Raw genomic sequence first — 15,501 nt, forward strand, 5'->3', positions numbered from 1 at the left:
GGAACACATTTACTATTCAAAGGGTTTTGAAGTAAGGAATCCAATTAAAATGGAGCAGCTACTACAGTCTCTAGAATAGCTTGCGGTGCCTTTGACTTATTGTAGAACCTGTTTACTTAAGGGAATTTGGCCAAGAGGCTACAGTAATATTCAACCTATTTAAAAATTATGCTGTACTCTTTTTAGTCGAATCTTTAACTACTCATTCCTTAAAGTCACCTCTGACCACTAGAAGGCACTTTTTATCCCAGGGAGGAGTATCTGATATGACCATTTTAAAAACATTCACTTATTTAGGAATGAGAGAACATTTTAACATGTAAACAAAATCCGTTTAATTTTTAATGCAATTAACATGTTTTTAACAAAGTTATTGCAGCTGAAACCCCTATTACTGCATATAACTTTGTACAAGAAAAGAATGAGGCGATATAATTCCAGTTTATGTAACACTTCACAGCATGCTGGGCTCCATCTGCAGAGTCCTTACAACAGGTAATTCCACACACAAATCTCTTTGATAGCACTGAACACTAGCAAAGGACACAAGCTTGTATGATTACCCAGCTGGACAATGAAACTGTTGACCAGTAGGGGAGGCTCATGAGTGTTTGAGACAGAACTTTCATAGGAGCTGGACCTAGACTACAGAACTCCCTCCCTGAGAGAAAGGGATGAGAATTACCACAAGGCTCAATTTCAAAACTACATGTAAAATTCACTTCAGCTTATCAAGGGGGGAGGGAGTCTAAATTCTTCACAAACACAGTCACCTTACACATCTGCTAACACACAAAAAAGACAAGAACCATCAAGCTATTTCTCCTATGTGTTGAGAAGATAGATTTAAAAAAACAACAATGCTTGGAAGGCACTCATACTATGATGATGGGCCACATATGAACCTAGACAGATCGATACAGTACTTACTGGGTGGTGTGGTGTAAGCTGAAAGAGATTTGGAGAAAGAATTGCAGGAGCAAAGAATCTCAGGAAAATGAAACTGCTTACAGCTGTATACCGTACATCCGGGTCACCTGTAACAAGAGAAACCATTCCACTCATTATCCCAACAAACAATACTTTAAAGAGCATCTTCAGTATTGGTAAAACTGTCAAAATACGTTCTGATAGTTAATTCAGCCCTGTGCTGGAGGTTCACATATTCACGAGTTATGGGCGAATGAGATAATGGAGGTCATTTGGAGCCAATTAGCAGCTATTGATAAAGTAATGAAAATATCCAGGTGGGAGCTAGCCCCATTAAAACAGAACAAAACTGTGTAGGGAGGTCCACAAAGTCTCACTGTGCAGGAAATGCTTCGTTTGTATATCAGATTTTGGGACTCAACTGGAACACACGACTCATTTACACCGATTATAAAGGACACTGATTCTCACCATTTATCTATAGCACCTAGCACAAAGGGGCCCTGATTCGTTAGGACCCCGTGCACTATTATAAAAGTAGTAACAAATAGTAATTATTACAATAATTATTATAAATTGAATGGATAAGGAGCACAATATGGAGATCAATGGAATTTCGTTCTGAGATTTTCTATTCTCAAAGTGACTATAAAATGGCATCATCTTACTCAACTGATCTGCTCCTTGTGTGTATGAAGAGTTAGATCTGTTTACTTTAGTGACAAAAAATTGATTTTTGTTGGTTGATTGGGGCTTTTTAAAATTGCTTTTTACTCTGGCAGAGCCAACATAGCTAAGAAGAAGTGAAACAGATTCTCCTTCGTCTTGTGTATCTGCAACAAATTTCACTAAGTTCTACTCGGTTATAGCTATGCAAACCCACTGAAGGCAATGGCCTGGCATAGGTGTCAATTTATAATTTGGCTTTTATTACAGGCTAATGCATGGATCGAAAAAAACTGAGATTTGATAACGAGTTTGCAGACTAGCTGTGTTAAAAAAACTCTATACTCATAAACTGAGCATATTTGATCTGAAATCGCTGATACATAAATTTGAACCCCCTCAGTGACATTTCTATCATGTCAGTTTCAGGGTATGGCTACATTTGGAATTTCAAAGCGCTGCCCCGGCAGCGCTGCGGGAGCGCTGCCGCGGCAGCGCTTTGAAGTGTGAGTGTAGTCAGAGCGGCAGCGCTGGAAGAGAGCTCTCCCAGCGCTGCATGTAAACCACATCCCTTACGGGTGTAGCGTGCAGCGCTGGGAGCTGCGCTCCCAGCGCTGCTGCCCTGATTACACTGACGCTTTACAGCGCTGTATCTTGCAGCGCTCGGGGGTGTTTTTTCAAACCCCAGTTGCAGCGCTGTAAAGTGTGAGTGTAGCCAAGGCCTCAGAGTAGAACAGAACAGATTTTAAGGAAGAGCTGAGGTAAACACAGTATAGCTATACACTTCATAAATAGCTTCTAATCTGAAATACACTTTTAACCTCTACACCTGTAACTCTGATAATGTAAACTGATAGATAAAAAAATTATATTCTTCAAAATGATTTAACATACAAGAAGTTAAAAAGAGATACAGCAACTCACCTTGAAAACGTTTGGCAGCTGACTCTCTTAATGAAAAGAAAATATCACACATCACTGTAGGACAGCTCACCCCAGATTTCGTAATGACAGTAAAAATGCGGTCAACATACTGCCTCAGATTTTCCTGAAACATTAGCAATGTGTTAAATTTATTTTAGTTTAGTTTAGTTTAGTTTTAAATACACCATTTCTCTTCAATGGAGAACAAGGCTACTACACTTTCTCTAATGGCATCTACAGTAGATTATATTTGCAATAAATTATAACATATTAAAAAAACCAGCTCCAGAGTCAATGGGTACCCTACTCTTTGGCAAGGTGTATTTATAAGCACAAAGCTGAAAGCACAGTATCTTTTTCTACCACCCCCCCCAAAAAAAAATTGGACCTCATTCTGAAAAGAACATTATTTCTTCTACAAAACAATTGGCTAAGGAGTGCTCATTTCCACTATACTGGATATTTACGTTGTCGATTGGAAACAAATCCTATTCTTCCTTGCCTATTTTACATTTAATAGACAACTTCACATTTCAGTACTATGCTATACATCTAAACATGAAGCTGATGTGTGTGATTTTTTTTTTTGTTACATTTCTACAAGGTTAAGAAGGCTTCCAGTGGCTACTAAGATATGAAAGCTTAATTTACAACACCAAATGAGATTCAGGGACCTCAGTAAGGGAAACAAAATACTCAATATAATTAGAGATTTTGTTTTCAGTTGCAAATCTGATTGCCTACCCTATTATTTTCCAGGTTTTCACCATCTTTTAACTTCACAGGATCAATTTCACAAGGTTTATGGAGCTGGCAGATCTAGAAAGAACATGATGAAGAATTAGTACACTGGCATATCTTCAGGTGGAAGAAGTCTTAAAATAAAGGATTTAAGGTTGCTAGCTTTCTTGGGTAAAGAATTTTGTCTTCTGGGAAGACATAATGCGTCAGCTTGTCAAGATTTTGAATTTTTCCAAAATGTTACATTCTATTTTTCAGCAGTATCCTGCACCTAAAAGGATGAAGTTTTCACCAGGTCCTCCCAAACAAGATAATCATTTAAGAAAATATTTCTTGTTCCAAAGAGATAGTATTGTAAAACTATTCTTAGGGAAAATAGTATTTCCTGATGAGACGACATAGTAAGTGTTTAGGTACAATAGTGCTGAATCACTTAAAGGAAATCTGTGGTCTGAAATTGTTGCTCAATTATGGTTCTAGAGGGAAAAAAAGAAAAAAGAAGAGCCAGACTGGACTGGAGAGATAATAAAGCATCACCACATTGCCAGCTGTCACATATGCAGTTATCTAGGAATAATCATATTCATTTAAAGCAACAGGATGAAATGTGTTATTTATGACCAATGTTTTCTGCTGTGCAGTTTTTATTTTCTTAGGCTTTTATTTTGTTGGTTTTTTTTAAACCATTTTCCAGATGCTAAATGACGTATTTTAAAAGACAAGATGCTTATTTTAGACACAGTTCACAAGGAAACTTTTTATTTTTCTTTCATGAAAGTCTACTGTTCATGAACTTGTGACTCAATGGGTAATGAGAGCCACACGGGTTTTCATTTAAATACAAGCTCTTGACATTAGTTCAGCAAACAAATCTTAAGGGGCAAGACATCAACAATACCTCATCCTAGAAGGCCTGTTAGGTTGAACTTTTACCAAAAAGAAGTGTTCTGAATCTGCTCTTACCTCATCTAGAATTGGTTTTAGTGTAACCTGAAGATAATGCATCCCTGCCAGTTTCATGGTCTCATCAATGCACTTGGAAGTTAATGAATTTCCTCTGAAAATGGTGTTAGGGTCTCTGGAAGGGAACAATTTTCTAGAATTTAGTCTTTTGTAATAAATCACTAACATGTGGAAATAAAAGCAGCAACTGAAAGCAATGAAAAGCTGTTTTTGAATGCACACATGAATATTCCCCTTGATCCCTGCCTAAGGGCTGCCATGAAATGCATTGTATAATGTTTAGTGCATTTCTAGCTTATCACAGAAAAACAACAGTCATCAACATATGGTTGTTAGAGGGTCTGAGAATTTGCGAGTGTTCTTCATAATTTTTATTACAGTAGTGCACTGGAGTTCCACTACACTGAGCACTCCACAAACACATGCGGAGACACAGACCCTGCCGCAAGGAGCTTACAACCTAATGGAAAACCAGTGAAAAATGTCTGTGCTTTCATGCACTACTGCCCAGAATGAACTTGGGAGGCAGCCATTTCAGTCTCATGACTATATTGGGCACTGGATTCCATCTGCTAACTACTCTTACAAAAGGCATATTTGGGGTGATTAATAAGATTGTATGACCTAAGTGACCTTTTGTGGCTGAACTACAGTACCATGCTTGATGGAATATTGTATGTTATGCACTACATAGGCCCCAATCCTGCAAACAGAACCGTGTGAGTGGACCGTTGAGCCTACACAGCCCCACATTTACTTCAGTGGGGAGCCACCTGCACAATTCTCTTTTCAGGACTGGGGACATAAAAAGCTGCAGATGAGTGATCGTAGCATTTGTTTATTTATTTATTTGCATGATTACAGCCTGTAGGTTTGTGAATGACCTCCAGAAATGTGCATTTTTACATATTTTCAAATCAATCTTACTGGGAAACATGCCACATTATTATGTCGGACTTCCATGGCATAGTATTGTTCTCTTAAGTCAATATTAATCTAGACAGAGTTATTTTTATCTGTTGGAATGACATTCTCACTCACGCTTTCCCTATGTGGCTTTCTCACATCTCTCCTGCTTTTGCATCACCCACGGATATGCTGTTTTTAATGATGATATACAGCTTGGCCAGCAAGATCATGTATTCCCAAACCCGAGTACAACTTGCAGGGCCCTTTTTTCAATATTGGTATACTGACCCTCTAAAAGAAAGCATGCACACAGAAACCGAAATAGTCTTTTTTTAAAAAAAAAATATAAATAGACCAGGTAACAAGTGTATGCACATATACTGGTTCTTAATTTTGCAAACAGCCATTAGTGTCTAAATCAGATTTGCCATCTCTTGTTCACTGGGTTTTTTGCACCCACAAGTTAAAGTATACACATAATTTCAGGTATCACAGTAGAGGAACTAAATAATAATAATAATGATTACTTTTTTAAAAAGCCATTGCAATTCCATAAATTGAGCATGACGTTATAGCAACATCTGAAATTGTATTTAAAAATTAGTGGTTCCTTGGTACTTACTGAGTTCTCTTCACTTCAGCATTTGCAATTGCACTGATGAAAGGCACAATTTTGCCATAGTGTAAAAAAAGTCTAACCAGAGGTATGGCTGCTTCCTGTTTTTCTCTGCAAACTTCACCCAACACATGTGCAGCAGATGCTGAAACAGGCTGAACAATAGAGAGAAGCAAAAACTTTGAGACGTGTATATATAGTAATCACCACTTATTAACACTACTTTCTTTTTCTTCACATAGACTCCTCACACAGAACTACACATACTATCTTGCTGTGCCCTGTCACCTGTGAGATGGCTGGGTCTCAATTTCCACTTTGTCTGCCGGTTGTAAGTTTTGATCACAAGAGGGCAGCAATTTAAAAACAATGACAATGCAGTATCTGTTTCCCCATTGTTAATATCTGGTTTCGATGAATATCGCAGCTGCTTGCGAAATACTGGACATAAAAACCTGAACATTTTGCTGTATTTTTTTAAACCACAATCAAAGAAGTTAAAGACAGTTCTCTTTAGGGAAACAAATGGTCTAGTACAACAGCTAATTGGACGATTTGATCTCAAACATAGCCCATCCCATTTCACATTTTAGGATTTGTATGCATAAAAAACCAAAAATCTTTTTTCTACATAAATGCAGGTAAATCATTTCTTTTCCAGTAAAAGAAAGCCAACTGATCCAGCCCACCAAGTTTATTTTGCATACAAATGTAGGATTAAACAGTTCTCATAGACAAGTACATGAGGGTTCTCATAACCACTGTTGTAGCTGGGTGTGTCTGTACTTACCATCGGTGTGTGCAGATACAGATCTTTTCCGCATGGACAAAAACAAGCACAAGGGATATACAGCTTCATAAAAGTCTCAAGCACAAAAAAAAGAATCAGCTGAGATCTCTGGCAGCTTCAGTTCTAGAATCTCACTTGTAAAATTACAAATATTTATGGGGGCTTTGAGGATAATCAGCAGGTAAACAAAAAGCAGCAGCAAATAAATTACCTCAACATCTGCAGATTTTAACAGGAGGTCTCTAAGTGGGCTGTAATAGTCTGAGGAAAAAACATGGTCCTCAGTGTAAACCACATTTAACCTTAAGGAACCAAGGTCATCTGGCTTCAATGACTTGTTGCCATTATCTCTGGGCTGCAGGAAATACCTGGCAGGCAAAAAAAAAAAAAAAAAAAAAAAAGTTGGTCTTGAAACAGAAAAAAAGCTCTTAAGCTATACATGAACATATATAATATGTAGATACATACATAACACTCGTAAACCTATTGACTCTTTGATGTTCTGAATTAATTTCCAAAGATGCGCACCAGTTCCTTTTGGATCAACTTTACTAGGGAAAGTTCTGATCATAAAGTATTGTGTACTTAAGATAATATAAAATCTCATACAGTAATAAAAGTATGGCATTCCTGCAGAATTGCAGTGCATAACATCAAAGTTAAATGCATTAGTACTCCCACCTAATTTGCGCACACATAAAAAACCCCAAAACACATTTTTCAACAACTATGCCATCAAAACAATGCCTCACATATTTCAATATCTTTGTTTTAATACTTTGGTGATTGAAGATTTTGGTATAGGTTTTTTGTGTGGGAAACTAGCTGGAAGTTAAATGCATTTAAACTTTGATACACAACAGTAGTTACTGTGCTGGTTTTGTAGTAAAAATATAATATGTGCAGTACTAAAAACAGTACCTTTTCTTTTATGACAAAGAAAAATAAATAGTGAGTACCATGCTTCATAACTGCTGGATTGTCGGAGACATTTTAAAGGAAGTCTTAGCTCTCCTAGAAACTCATCTCCAAACTTCAAGTTGCTGGCATTCCAAAGGTCTACTCTGTAATACAACAAAACCAAAAATCAAAAGAAACTAATATTGAAAATATAGGAAAAACACAAAGTGTCATTTTTCCCTTTTTAATTTCATTTTTCATCCATTATGTATGAGTCAGAAAAGTATGTTCCAAAACATACTGTACTGGTTTCCAAGGAGTCAAAGAGTAGCTTACCCTGTTGGAATCTATTAATTCATAACTGCACAAGTCAGTGGACAGAAACCTAGGATACCCTTTTCCTCATCCGTTTTGCTCACAAGAATTTACACTTTTAGAAGCAGCAGAAATGTTTCCAATTCACAGGTATAGATCCACTGCTGGGATGTCAGAACACACAGTTCTGGGATAAAGCACTATAATTAAAACTGCTTACTTTTCTGTTCCCAAGCCACACTATTTTCAGTTTTGGTTTTTCTAACTCAGATATTGTAACCCCTTTATTTTTGGCCTGTTACTGGCATGGGACATGCCAATGAGTCTGGGCCTAAACAAAAAAGGATCAATTCAAAACACCAATGATACCCCCCCATTTGGATACGGTAATTCTCCTGTTAAACACAGGGGCTCAGCATTACACAGTGTTCATCCCGGATACCCAAACACCTCACTATAAATCACTAGCTAACTATCTGTCAGTAGTTACCATGCATTTGTTGTTTTAAGGTTTAACTTATTGGTTCCTTGTCATGGTTTTCAAGTTTAACCTTTCTGCCGGTAGTTTCAAAACAGATATTTAGTCTTTCTGACATTGGCTCTCAACCTTTCCAGACTACTGCATTCCTTTCAAGAGACTGATTTGTCTTGTTTACCCCCAAGTTTCACTCACTTAAAATTAGACATAAAAATACAAAAGTGTCACAACACACTATTACTGACAAATTGCCTACTCTCTCATTTTTACCATATAATTATAAAATAAATCAATTGGAATATAAATATTGTACTTAAATTTCAGTGTATAGTATACAGAGCAGTGTAAACAAATCATTGCCTATGAAATTTTTAGTTTGTGCAGACTTTGCTAGTGCTTTTTACACAGACTGTTGTAAAACTAGGCAAATATCCAGATGAGTTGATGTATCTCTGGGAAGATCTCTGAGTACCCCCACAGGTACATGTACCCCTGGTTGAGAATGACTGCTCTACATTTATCACTTCAGTGACAATACACTGTTATTTCAACAAAATGTGTGTGCATTCAGTAATCTGGTGCTGTTGGAAAGCATCCCAGTCATTGATATGAGTGTTTACTAGCAGTAATCAACCATTGGGGGTGATATTCTAGGCAAGAGGGAGAGACTGTATATTGCAGTGATTCCCAAACTTGAAGCCAAGCCTTTCTTCAGGAAAATGAAACCTATCATACATCCTGCTGTCCCACTATGTATAGTCAAAGGCTTCCACGCCCACTTCCTCATCTTTGGGAAATCCTAGTAAAAATCTCTTATTATATGCTGTGAAAGGGTTAATGATACTGAAATTTAGAGCATAACTACTGGCATTTGAGCTAGCAGCAGCAAGTGAGATGAATGAGACAGTATTGCTCCAGGTTCTCTACAAACTTAGCCAGCTGTCTCTGCATAAGTTACTTCACACTTTGAAGGTTTCCTTTGCAACAGAGACTTACTTTTTATTTAAAAAAATGGCAGCTGATATGCTGAAGAAAAACAGAGTTTTGCTGGGGGTATGGAAGAGGAGAGAGAGTGCCTCTTGCTTTGGGAAACACTGGTATAAGGTAGAGCCCTGCATGGGACTGGAATCCCGCAGGCCCCACTGACATAATAGTGGGAGCGGGATTAAAAACAGTCCCACGCAGAGTTATAAGGAAAGAACAGTAAGACTTGCCATATAAATATATGGAAAACACAGGTTTTAAAATAAATAAGGAATCAGGAGTTTTAAATGTCCATTGCATGTTCCATAGACATAGAAATGATCATACTGGATATACAACAAAACATCTAGCCTGGTATTCTATCTTCAACAGGAATCAGTACCACATGATAAAGCAGGTGATGTAAAGTTACGCATTATGAACAATTTTGCAAGTAGGTGGTTGGCATGCCTTGAAGCCTCGGGTTTGATATTCCTTATAAAAGTTTATTTTAACTAGTATAACAGAAGTTGATACCGTAAATCTCTAATGCATTTTTAATCCTCTCAATTTTATACCTCAATAATATCTTGTGGCACTAAGTTGCATCGGTTGTTTGTGTCAACTTGTTCCATCTCATCTCAATTTAGATGCAAAATTTGTGGGTAGGCACTGGCTTGTACTGAGAGTTGGCCTGAGTTAGTTGCAATTTTCTGAAAAATGTTGGGGGTGAAGGGGGGAGAGAGGAAAAAAGTTTTCAACTCTGGAAGGAGCCTGAGCACTGCTGCTGCACTAACACTAATAGACCAATACAGATTGTCAAAACTAGGTTAAGGAAGGGATGGATTTTCAGGAGGACGAAGCACTATTTACGCATGGCCAAACCTTGATTTAACAAACCATTTATTGGAAATGACGTGTCCTCTGGGTCCTGGTATAACTGGATTCTGAGAAGATGCCTACCATAATTGCAACTTCCTAATATGACACATTCACAAACACAAACTTTCAAGAGAGGAAAACTGGTTCCAAATAAATTTGTTATGAATTATAATTCAGTGCAGTTTTGCTTCAGACTTTAGGGAAAGGAAGGGAGGTGGTGGCTAGAAGCACAATTCAGATTCCATTTGCTACATTCTAGACAAAGCCTTGTGTTTATTGAACTCAAAGTTTTTAAATTTTGTATATTTGTGTACCTAGAGTATGAAAGATGAAGTAAGGCAGTGAATTAGTAAATAAACACCATCACCCCCCAGTTTCCAAAGCCTAGTTCTGCTGTTTAAAAAAGCAAAATACAGGAGGTACATTTTTAGAAGTGGCCCATCTGTTATCAAGTATGACTACAATAATCAATCTGAGGGCCCCACAGCTAAGAAAATGTTCCTCTATTCACAGGAAGAAAAAAAGAAAAGAAAAACTGCATGTAAAAGGAACACCTGGTACTAATGGAATGATATACCCTGGCCTGCCACTTCCTACAACCACTGAAAATGAGAACTTTTGTTGCTAGAAAAAAATTTACACGGGGCTTAATCCCATGCATAGTCCATGGAAAGAAAACGTTCAGAGAAGAAATGGCAGTAGATTAATGTAAGATACATGATGGAGGGGATGGAAATAAATACCCTCGGTCCTATAAGGGAGGAGGGAACTCTCCATGAACAGCTTGCCAAACCAGAAAAGACGGTTACTCACCTTTGTAACTGTTGTTCTTCGAGATGTGTTGCTCATATCCATTCCAGTTAGGTGTACGCGCCGCGCGTGCACATTCGTCGGAAAACTTTTACCCTAGCAACTCAGTGGGCCGGCAGGTCGCCCCCTAGAGTGGCGCCACCATGGCGCTCCATATATACTCCTGCCGGCCCACCCGCTCCTCAGTTCCTTCTTGCCGGCTACTCCGACAGTGGGGAAGGAGGGCGGGTGCGGAATGGATATGAGCAACACATCTCGAAGAACAACAGTTACAAAGGTGAGTAACCGTCTTTTCTTCTTCGAGTGATTGCTCATATCCATTCCAGTTAGGTGAATCCCAAGCCTTACAAAGGCGGTGGGGTCGGAGTGAAATGTGGCAGAATAAAACTGCCGAGCCAGAGGCTACAGCCTCTCTTGACTGCTGAACCAGGGCATACTGCGAAGCAAAGGTAAGGACCGAGGACCAATGGAGCTTCGCGACAGGTCTCGCGGGTAGAAACACGAGCCAGCAAGGCGGCAGATGAAGCATGAGCCCTGGTAGAATGCACGGTGATGTGGCTTGGGGAAATATGAGCCAAATCATAACAAGTGGGGATGTCCGCCATCACCCAAGATGAGATCCTCTGAGAGGAAAACAAGCAAGCCCTCCCTTTGGCCCGCTACCGGGGCAGAGCTGGGGCACCTTAGGAAATGATTCTGTCAGCACAATATAATGCGAGCACTCCACAGATGTCCAAGGAGTGCAACGGTTATGCCCATTGCGTTGAGCTGTGGGTAACATGAAAGGCCAAAACACCTTAGGGAGGAAAGCCGGGTGCGGTCATAACTGCACCTTGTCTTTGTGGAACCTTCGTAAGAGCTCTGATCTCAGAGACCCGTCTGGCCAAGACTAGGTTGAGGTCCCAGGGCGGGGCTGGGCGGCGCACCCGAGGGTGCAAGCGCTCCAAGCCCTTGAGGGACCTCGAACCCATAGAGCGTGGGACTCTGAACGTCCATCTTAGCCTGCTGGAAGGTAGGGATGGCCACTGAGAGTGTCCTCAGCGATGATACCGCCAGATCCTGCCGCTGAAGGCCAGAGGCAGGCCAAATAGAGGGGATCGAGACCTCAGCAGGAGCAAGATCGAGCGTACTGCAGCTGTAAAGGAAACGCTTCCACCTGGCTCGGTACGTTGACCAGGTGGAAGGCTGCCTGTCACCCCGACTCAGGTACGCAGGAGCCACCGCGAGGCGAAGAGGCTGCAGGTCCGAGTGACGAAGCCTGTCATTGCCCTGAGTGATGAGGTCTGGGCTGACAGGCCGAGCAACGTGGTATGTCAGTGCTGCCTGGACCACTCTGGAGTGATCATGATGATGCACGCTCTGCCCCTGCGGAGTTTGAACAGGACGTAACGAACCAGCGGGAACAGTGGGGAGGCATAATGCAGTTGGCCGTTCCACGGCATCAGGAATGCGTCCAAGATCGATTCCGAGGAGAGACCTTGGAAGGAGCAGAACACCTGGCATTTCCTGCTCTCGCGGTGAGCGAACAGGTCTGTGTGAGGAAACATCTCCACTTCCGGAAAGCGGGACGCCTCACATGGGGCAGAGTGATCACTCGTAAGACAGGAAAAACCTGCTGAGTCAAAGAGTTAAGACGTTCCGAACGCCTGGGAGAAAGGACGTCGCCAGCTCCATCGAGTGGGCCATGCAAAAGACCCGGAAATGGATGGCCTCCTGACAAAAAAGGGGGGAGGACTATGTCCCCCCTGAATACTTATGAAGCACCTGGCCCTTGTGTTGGCTGTAAACACCGAGATACAACGGCCTCGCAGCTGCCGCTGGAACCCCTGGCATGCCAGGCGGACTACTCTCATTTTTGGGGCATTAACGAGGAATGCCAGCTTCTTAGAAGACCAAAGGCCTTAAGCTCGGAGGCGACCATGAGCACTCGAGCAGAGAGATGATGCGTCCGCCGTCAGGGGCAGTGAGGGCTGGGGCGGATGAAACCGCATCCCTGTCCACACCAAGGAGGGAGTTAGCCACCACTCTAGGGAGCCTAAGACGTTCGAGGGAACGGTGACTACCATGACCATTGGCTCCCTGACCAAGCGGTACGCCGAGGTGGGCCGGACTTGGAGAGGACGGAGGCGGAGCTTGGCGTGTTTGGTTACAAACTTGCGGGCAACCATGGACCCAGGAGACTGAGACAAGAGCGAGCTGAGGTCGTTGGGAAAGCCTTCAGACCTCAGATGATTGTTGCCCTCGCCTAAAACCGCAGTTGTGATAAGCAGGCTCCGGCTAGGTAGGAGACCAGGATAGCCCCTAGGAAGCCCAACCTCTGCGTGGGAACCAGAGTGGATTGCTCTATAGTAATCATCAGGCCTTGATCTGTGAATAAGACCGTGACGATGCCCACGGCTGAGCGGTTTGTGTCTCAGAGTCTCCTCGGATAAGCGAATCGTCCAGATACGGAAAAACGCATATCCGACATCAGCGACGGAAGGCGGCGACTATGGCCGTAAACCGGGAGTATTCACCGCTGGCTATAAAGCGGAGGCATCTCCCGTGTGGAGGGAAGATGGCACTGCGAAAGTACGCGTCCTTCATATCCAGGGCGGCATAGTAGCCCCCAGGAGGCAAGGATGGAATAATGGTTCCCAGGGATACCATGTAGAACTTCAACCTTATCCTAAACCGGTTGAGTCCATGTAGGACCAGGGAGGTCTGAGACCTGTGTTCGAGTGGGGGACTAGGGCATAACGGGAGTAAAACCCCTTGCCCCTTTCGTCCGCTGAAGGGGGACAGGGCTGGAGCAAATTAAAGGTGGTACCTATGCTCCATCGTGCGCAGGACCCAGCGATCTGAAAGTAACTGGGGCCATGCCAGGAGAAAACGGGATCGGGATCCCGTCCTGCGACTGGTACACCGCCCTCCGGCGAACCTTGGAAGGTCCGTCTTTGGTCCCAGTGGTAATTGCGAGGGACCTTGACTTTGGCTTTTTAGGGGGCCTGACGTTTGTCTGCAACCACCTTGGCCTTGCCGTTTTCCAGAGTTCTGCCTCTGGCTAGGCACAGAGTATGGCGGCTGGGGCCATAAAGGCCTGCGTTTGGTCGCTGGCGTATACATGCTGAGACGCATTAGGACCCTATTGTCCAGCAGGCTTCGCAGTCTGGGGCTGTCTCTGCCGCGAAGATGCCTTTACCAACAAAGGGTAAATTCTTTCCCCCGTCCTCCAAGACGGCAGCGAACTCCAGGTGGGAGGTTCGAGGGAGAAACTCCTCCACCCAGGTGCTATAATTATCGCAGCTAAGCAAGGCTTGTTGCTTTGCTACCCAGAGGTGCAGGGCCCCTGCAGAGTACACCTTGCATTCGCCAAGGCTCTTTCTGCTTCGGGGCTGGCGCCAGCTGGCCATCATATCAGGATCGTGGTCCTGAGCATAAAATCTGCGCATATGGGCTGACACGGATGCGTGTCCGGACGGCCATGGAGGTACTAAAAGAAGGCATGGGCCGAGTCTCTGACTCACTCGGACCTTGCCCAACTCGGCACCGGGGACCGGCATCGGGAGGCGTATCGGTACCTGGAACGAGATCCAGACCCGCAACCAGAACGGTGTTGGGAGGTCGACCGAGATCTCGAGGCTCGGAGAAGAGCTACAGGAGTCAAGGTACCTGCCCCGGTGCCAGATGTTGGAACGGTGCCGATAGCGGGTCGGCGAACGGGACACCGACCGGTGCAGCGAGTGTGACCAGTACCGAGGAAAACAGCACCGGGACTGCCAGTGGTGTCCGGCGTGCCGACAGGACTTGGAGTGTCTGCGGGACCGTGATCATGAACGGTGCCGCTTTGCTGTACTGACAGGGGACAGTCCCTTGAAGAGACTGTATTACCCGTACCGGCGGTGCCCGGGTCAGGCAGCACTGACTCTGTCATGGCACTGAGAGCCCTCGCCGTTGGTAACATCTCCGGCGTGCAGGGAACAGCAGGCTCAACCACAGTGCGTACTGGGGAGCTGTCAGGCACCGGATGCGACGGCCCTCGTGGGGCCGGGATCCACGGTACCGAGGTCATCAGAGCTTCGGTAGGAGCCGGTGCCGGGCGAACCGATTTAGATAAGCTGTCTGGCTGCGGTGCCGTCAGCACTGAAGCAGCGGGAGTAATACGCTCAACCACGGCGCGTGCCGGGGAGCCGTCGGGCACCGGATTCGATAGCCCTTGTGGGACTGGAATCGACGGTGCCGATGTTGTCGGTGCCTCAGAGGCTTCGGTTGGCATGGAAGCAGCCGGAGCACGAGCTCAACCACGGCGCGTGCCGGGGAGCCATCAGGCACCGGATTCTACGGCCCTTGCGGGACCGGGATCGACGGTGCCGACATCATCGGTGCCGCAGCAGGTGTCGGTGCCGGGCGATCCGACTTAGACTAGCCCTCTGGCCGCGGTGCCGTTGGCACGGAAGCAGCCGGAGCATTAGCTCGACCACGGCGCGTGCCGGGGAGCCGTCAGGCACCGGATACTACGGCCCTTGCGGGACCGGGATCGACGGTGCCGACGTCATCGGTGCCGCAGCAGGTGTCGGTGCCGGGCGATCCGACGTAGACGAGCTCTCTGGCTGCGGTGCCGTTGGCACGGAAGCA

At 43.7% G+C, this 15,501-nt stretch overlaps 1 protein-coding gene across 2 annotated transcripts in view; it reads right to left on the reverse strand.

Annotated features, from left to right (window-relative positions):
• Positions 1-15,501, reverse strand: part of RASA3 (RAS p21 protein activator 3) — a 221,817-nt gene that overhangs the window by 17,790 nt on the left and 188,526 nt on the right. For both annotated transcript variants that reach the window (XM_030569135.1, XM_030569144.1), the window contains exons 9-15: positions 7,499-7,603; positions 6,751-6,907; positions 5,756-5,904; positions 4,225-4,339; positions 3,265-3,339; positions 2,521-2,644; positions 931-1,037 (exon numbers count right to left, since the gene is read on the reverse strand). In XM_030569135.1, coding sequence (XP_030424995.1) covers positions 931-1,037; positions 2,521-2,644; positions 3,265-3,339; positions 4,225-4,339; positions 5,756-5,904; positions 6,751-6,907; positions 7,499-7,603 — 832 coding nt within the window. The remainder of the gene's footprint in view (positions 1-930; positions 1,038-2,520; positions 2,645-3,264; positions 3,340-4,224; positions 4,340-5,755; positions 5,905-6,750; positions 6,908-7,498; positions 7,604-15,501) is intronic.

Source organism: Gopherus evgoodei, chromosome 1 (assembly GCF_007399415.2).
Source record: "Gopherus evgoodei ecotype Sinaloan lineage chromosome 1, rGopEvg1_v1.p, whole genome shotgun sequence".
NCBI lineage: Eukaryota > Metazoa > Chordata > Testudines > Testudinidae > Gopherus > Gopherus evgoodei.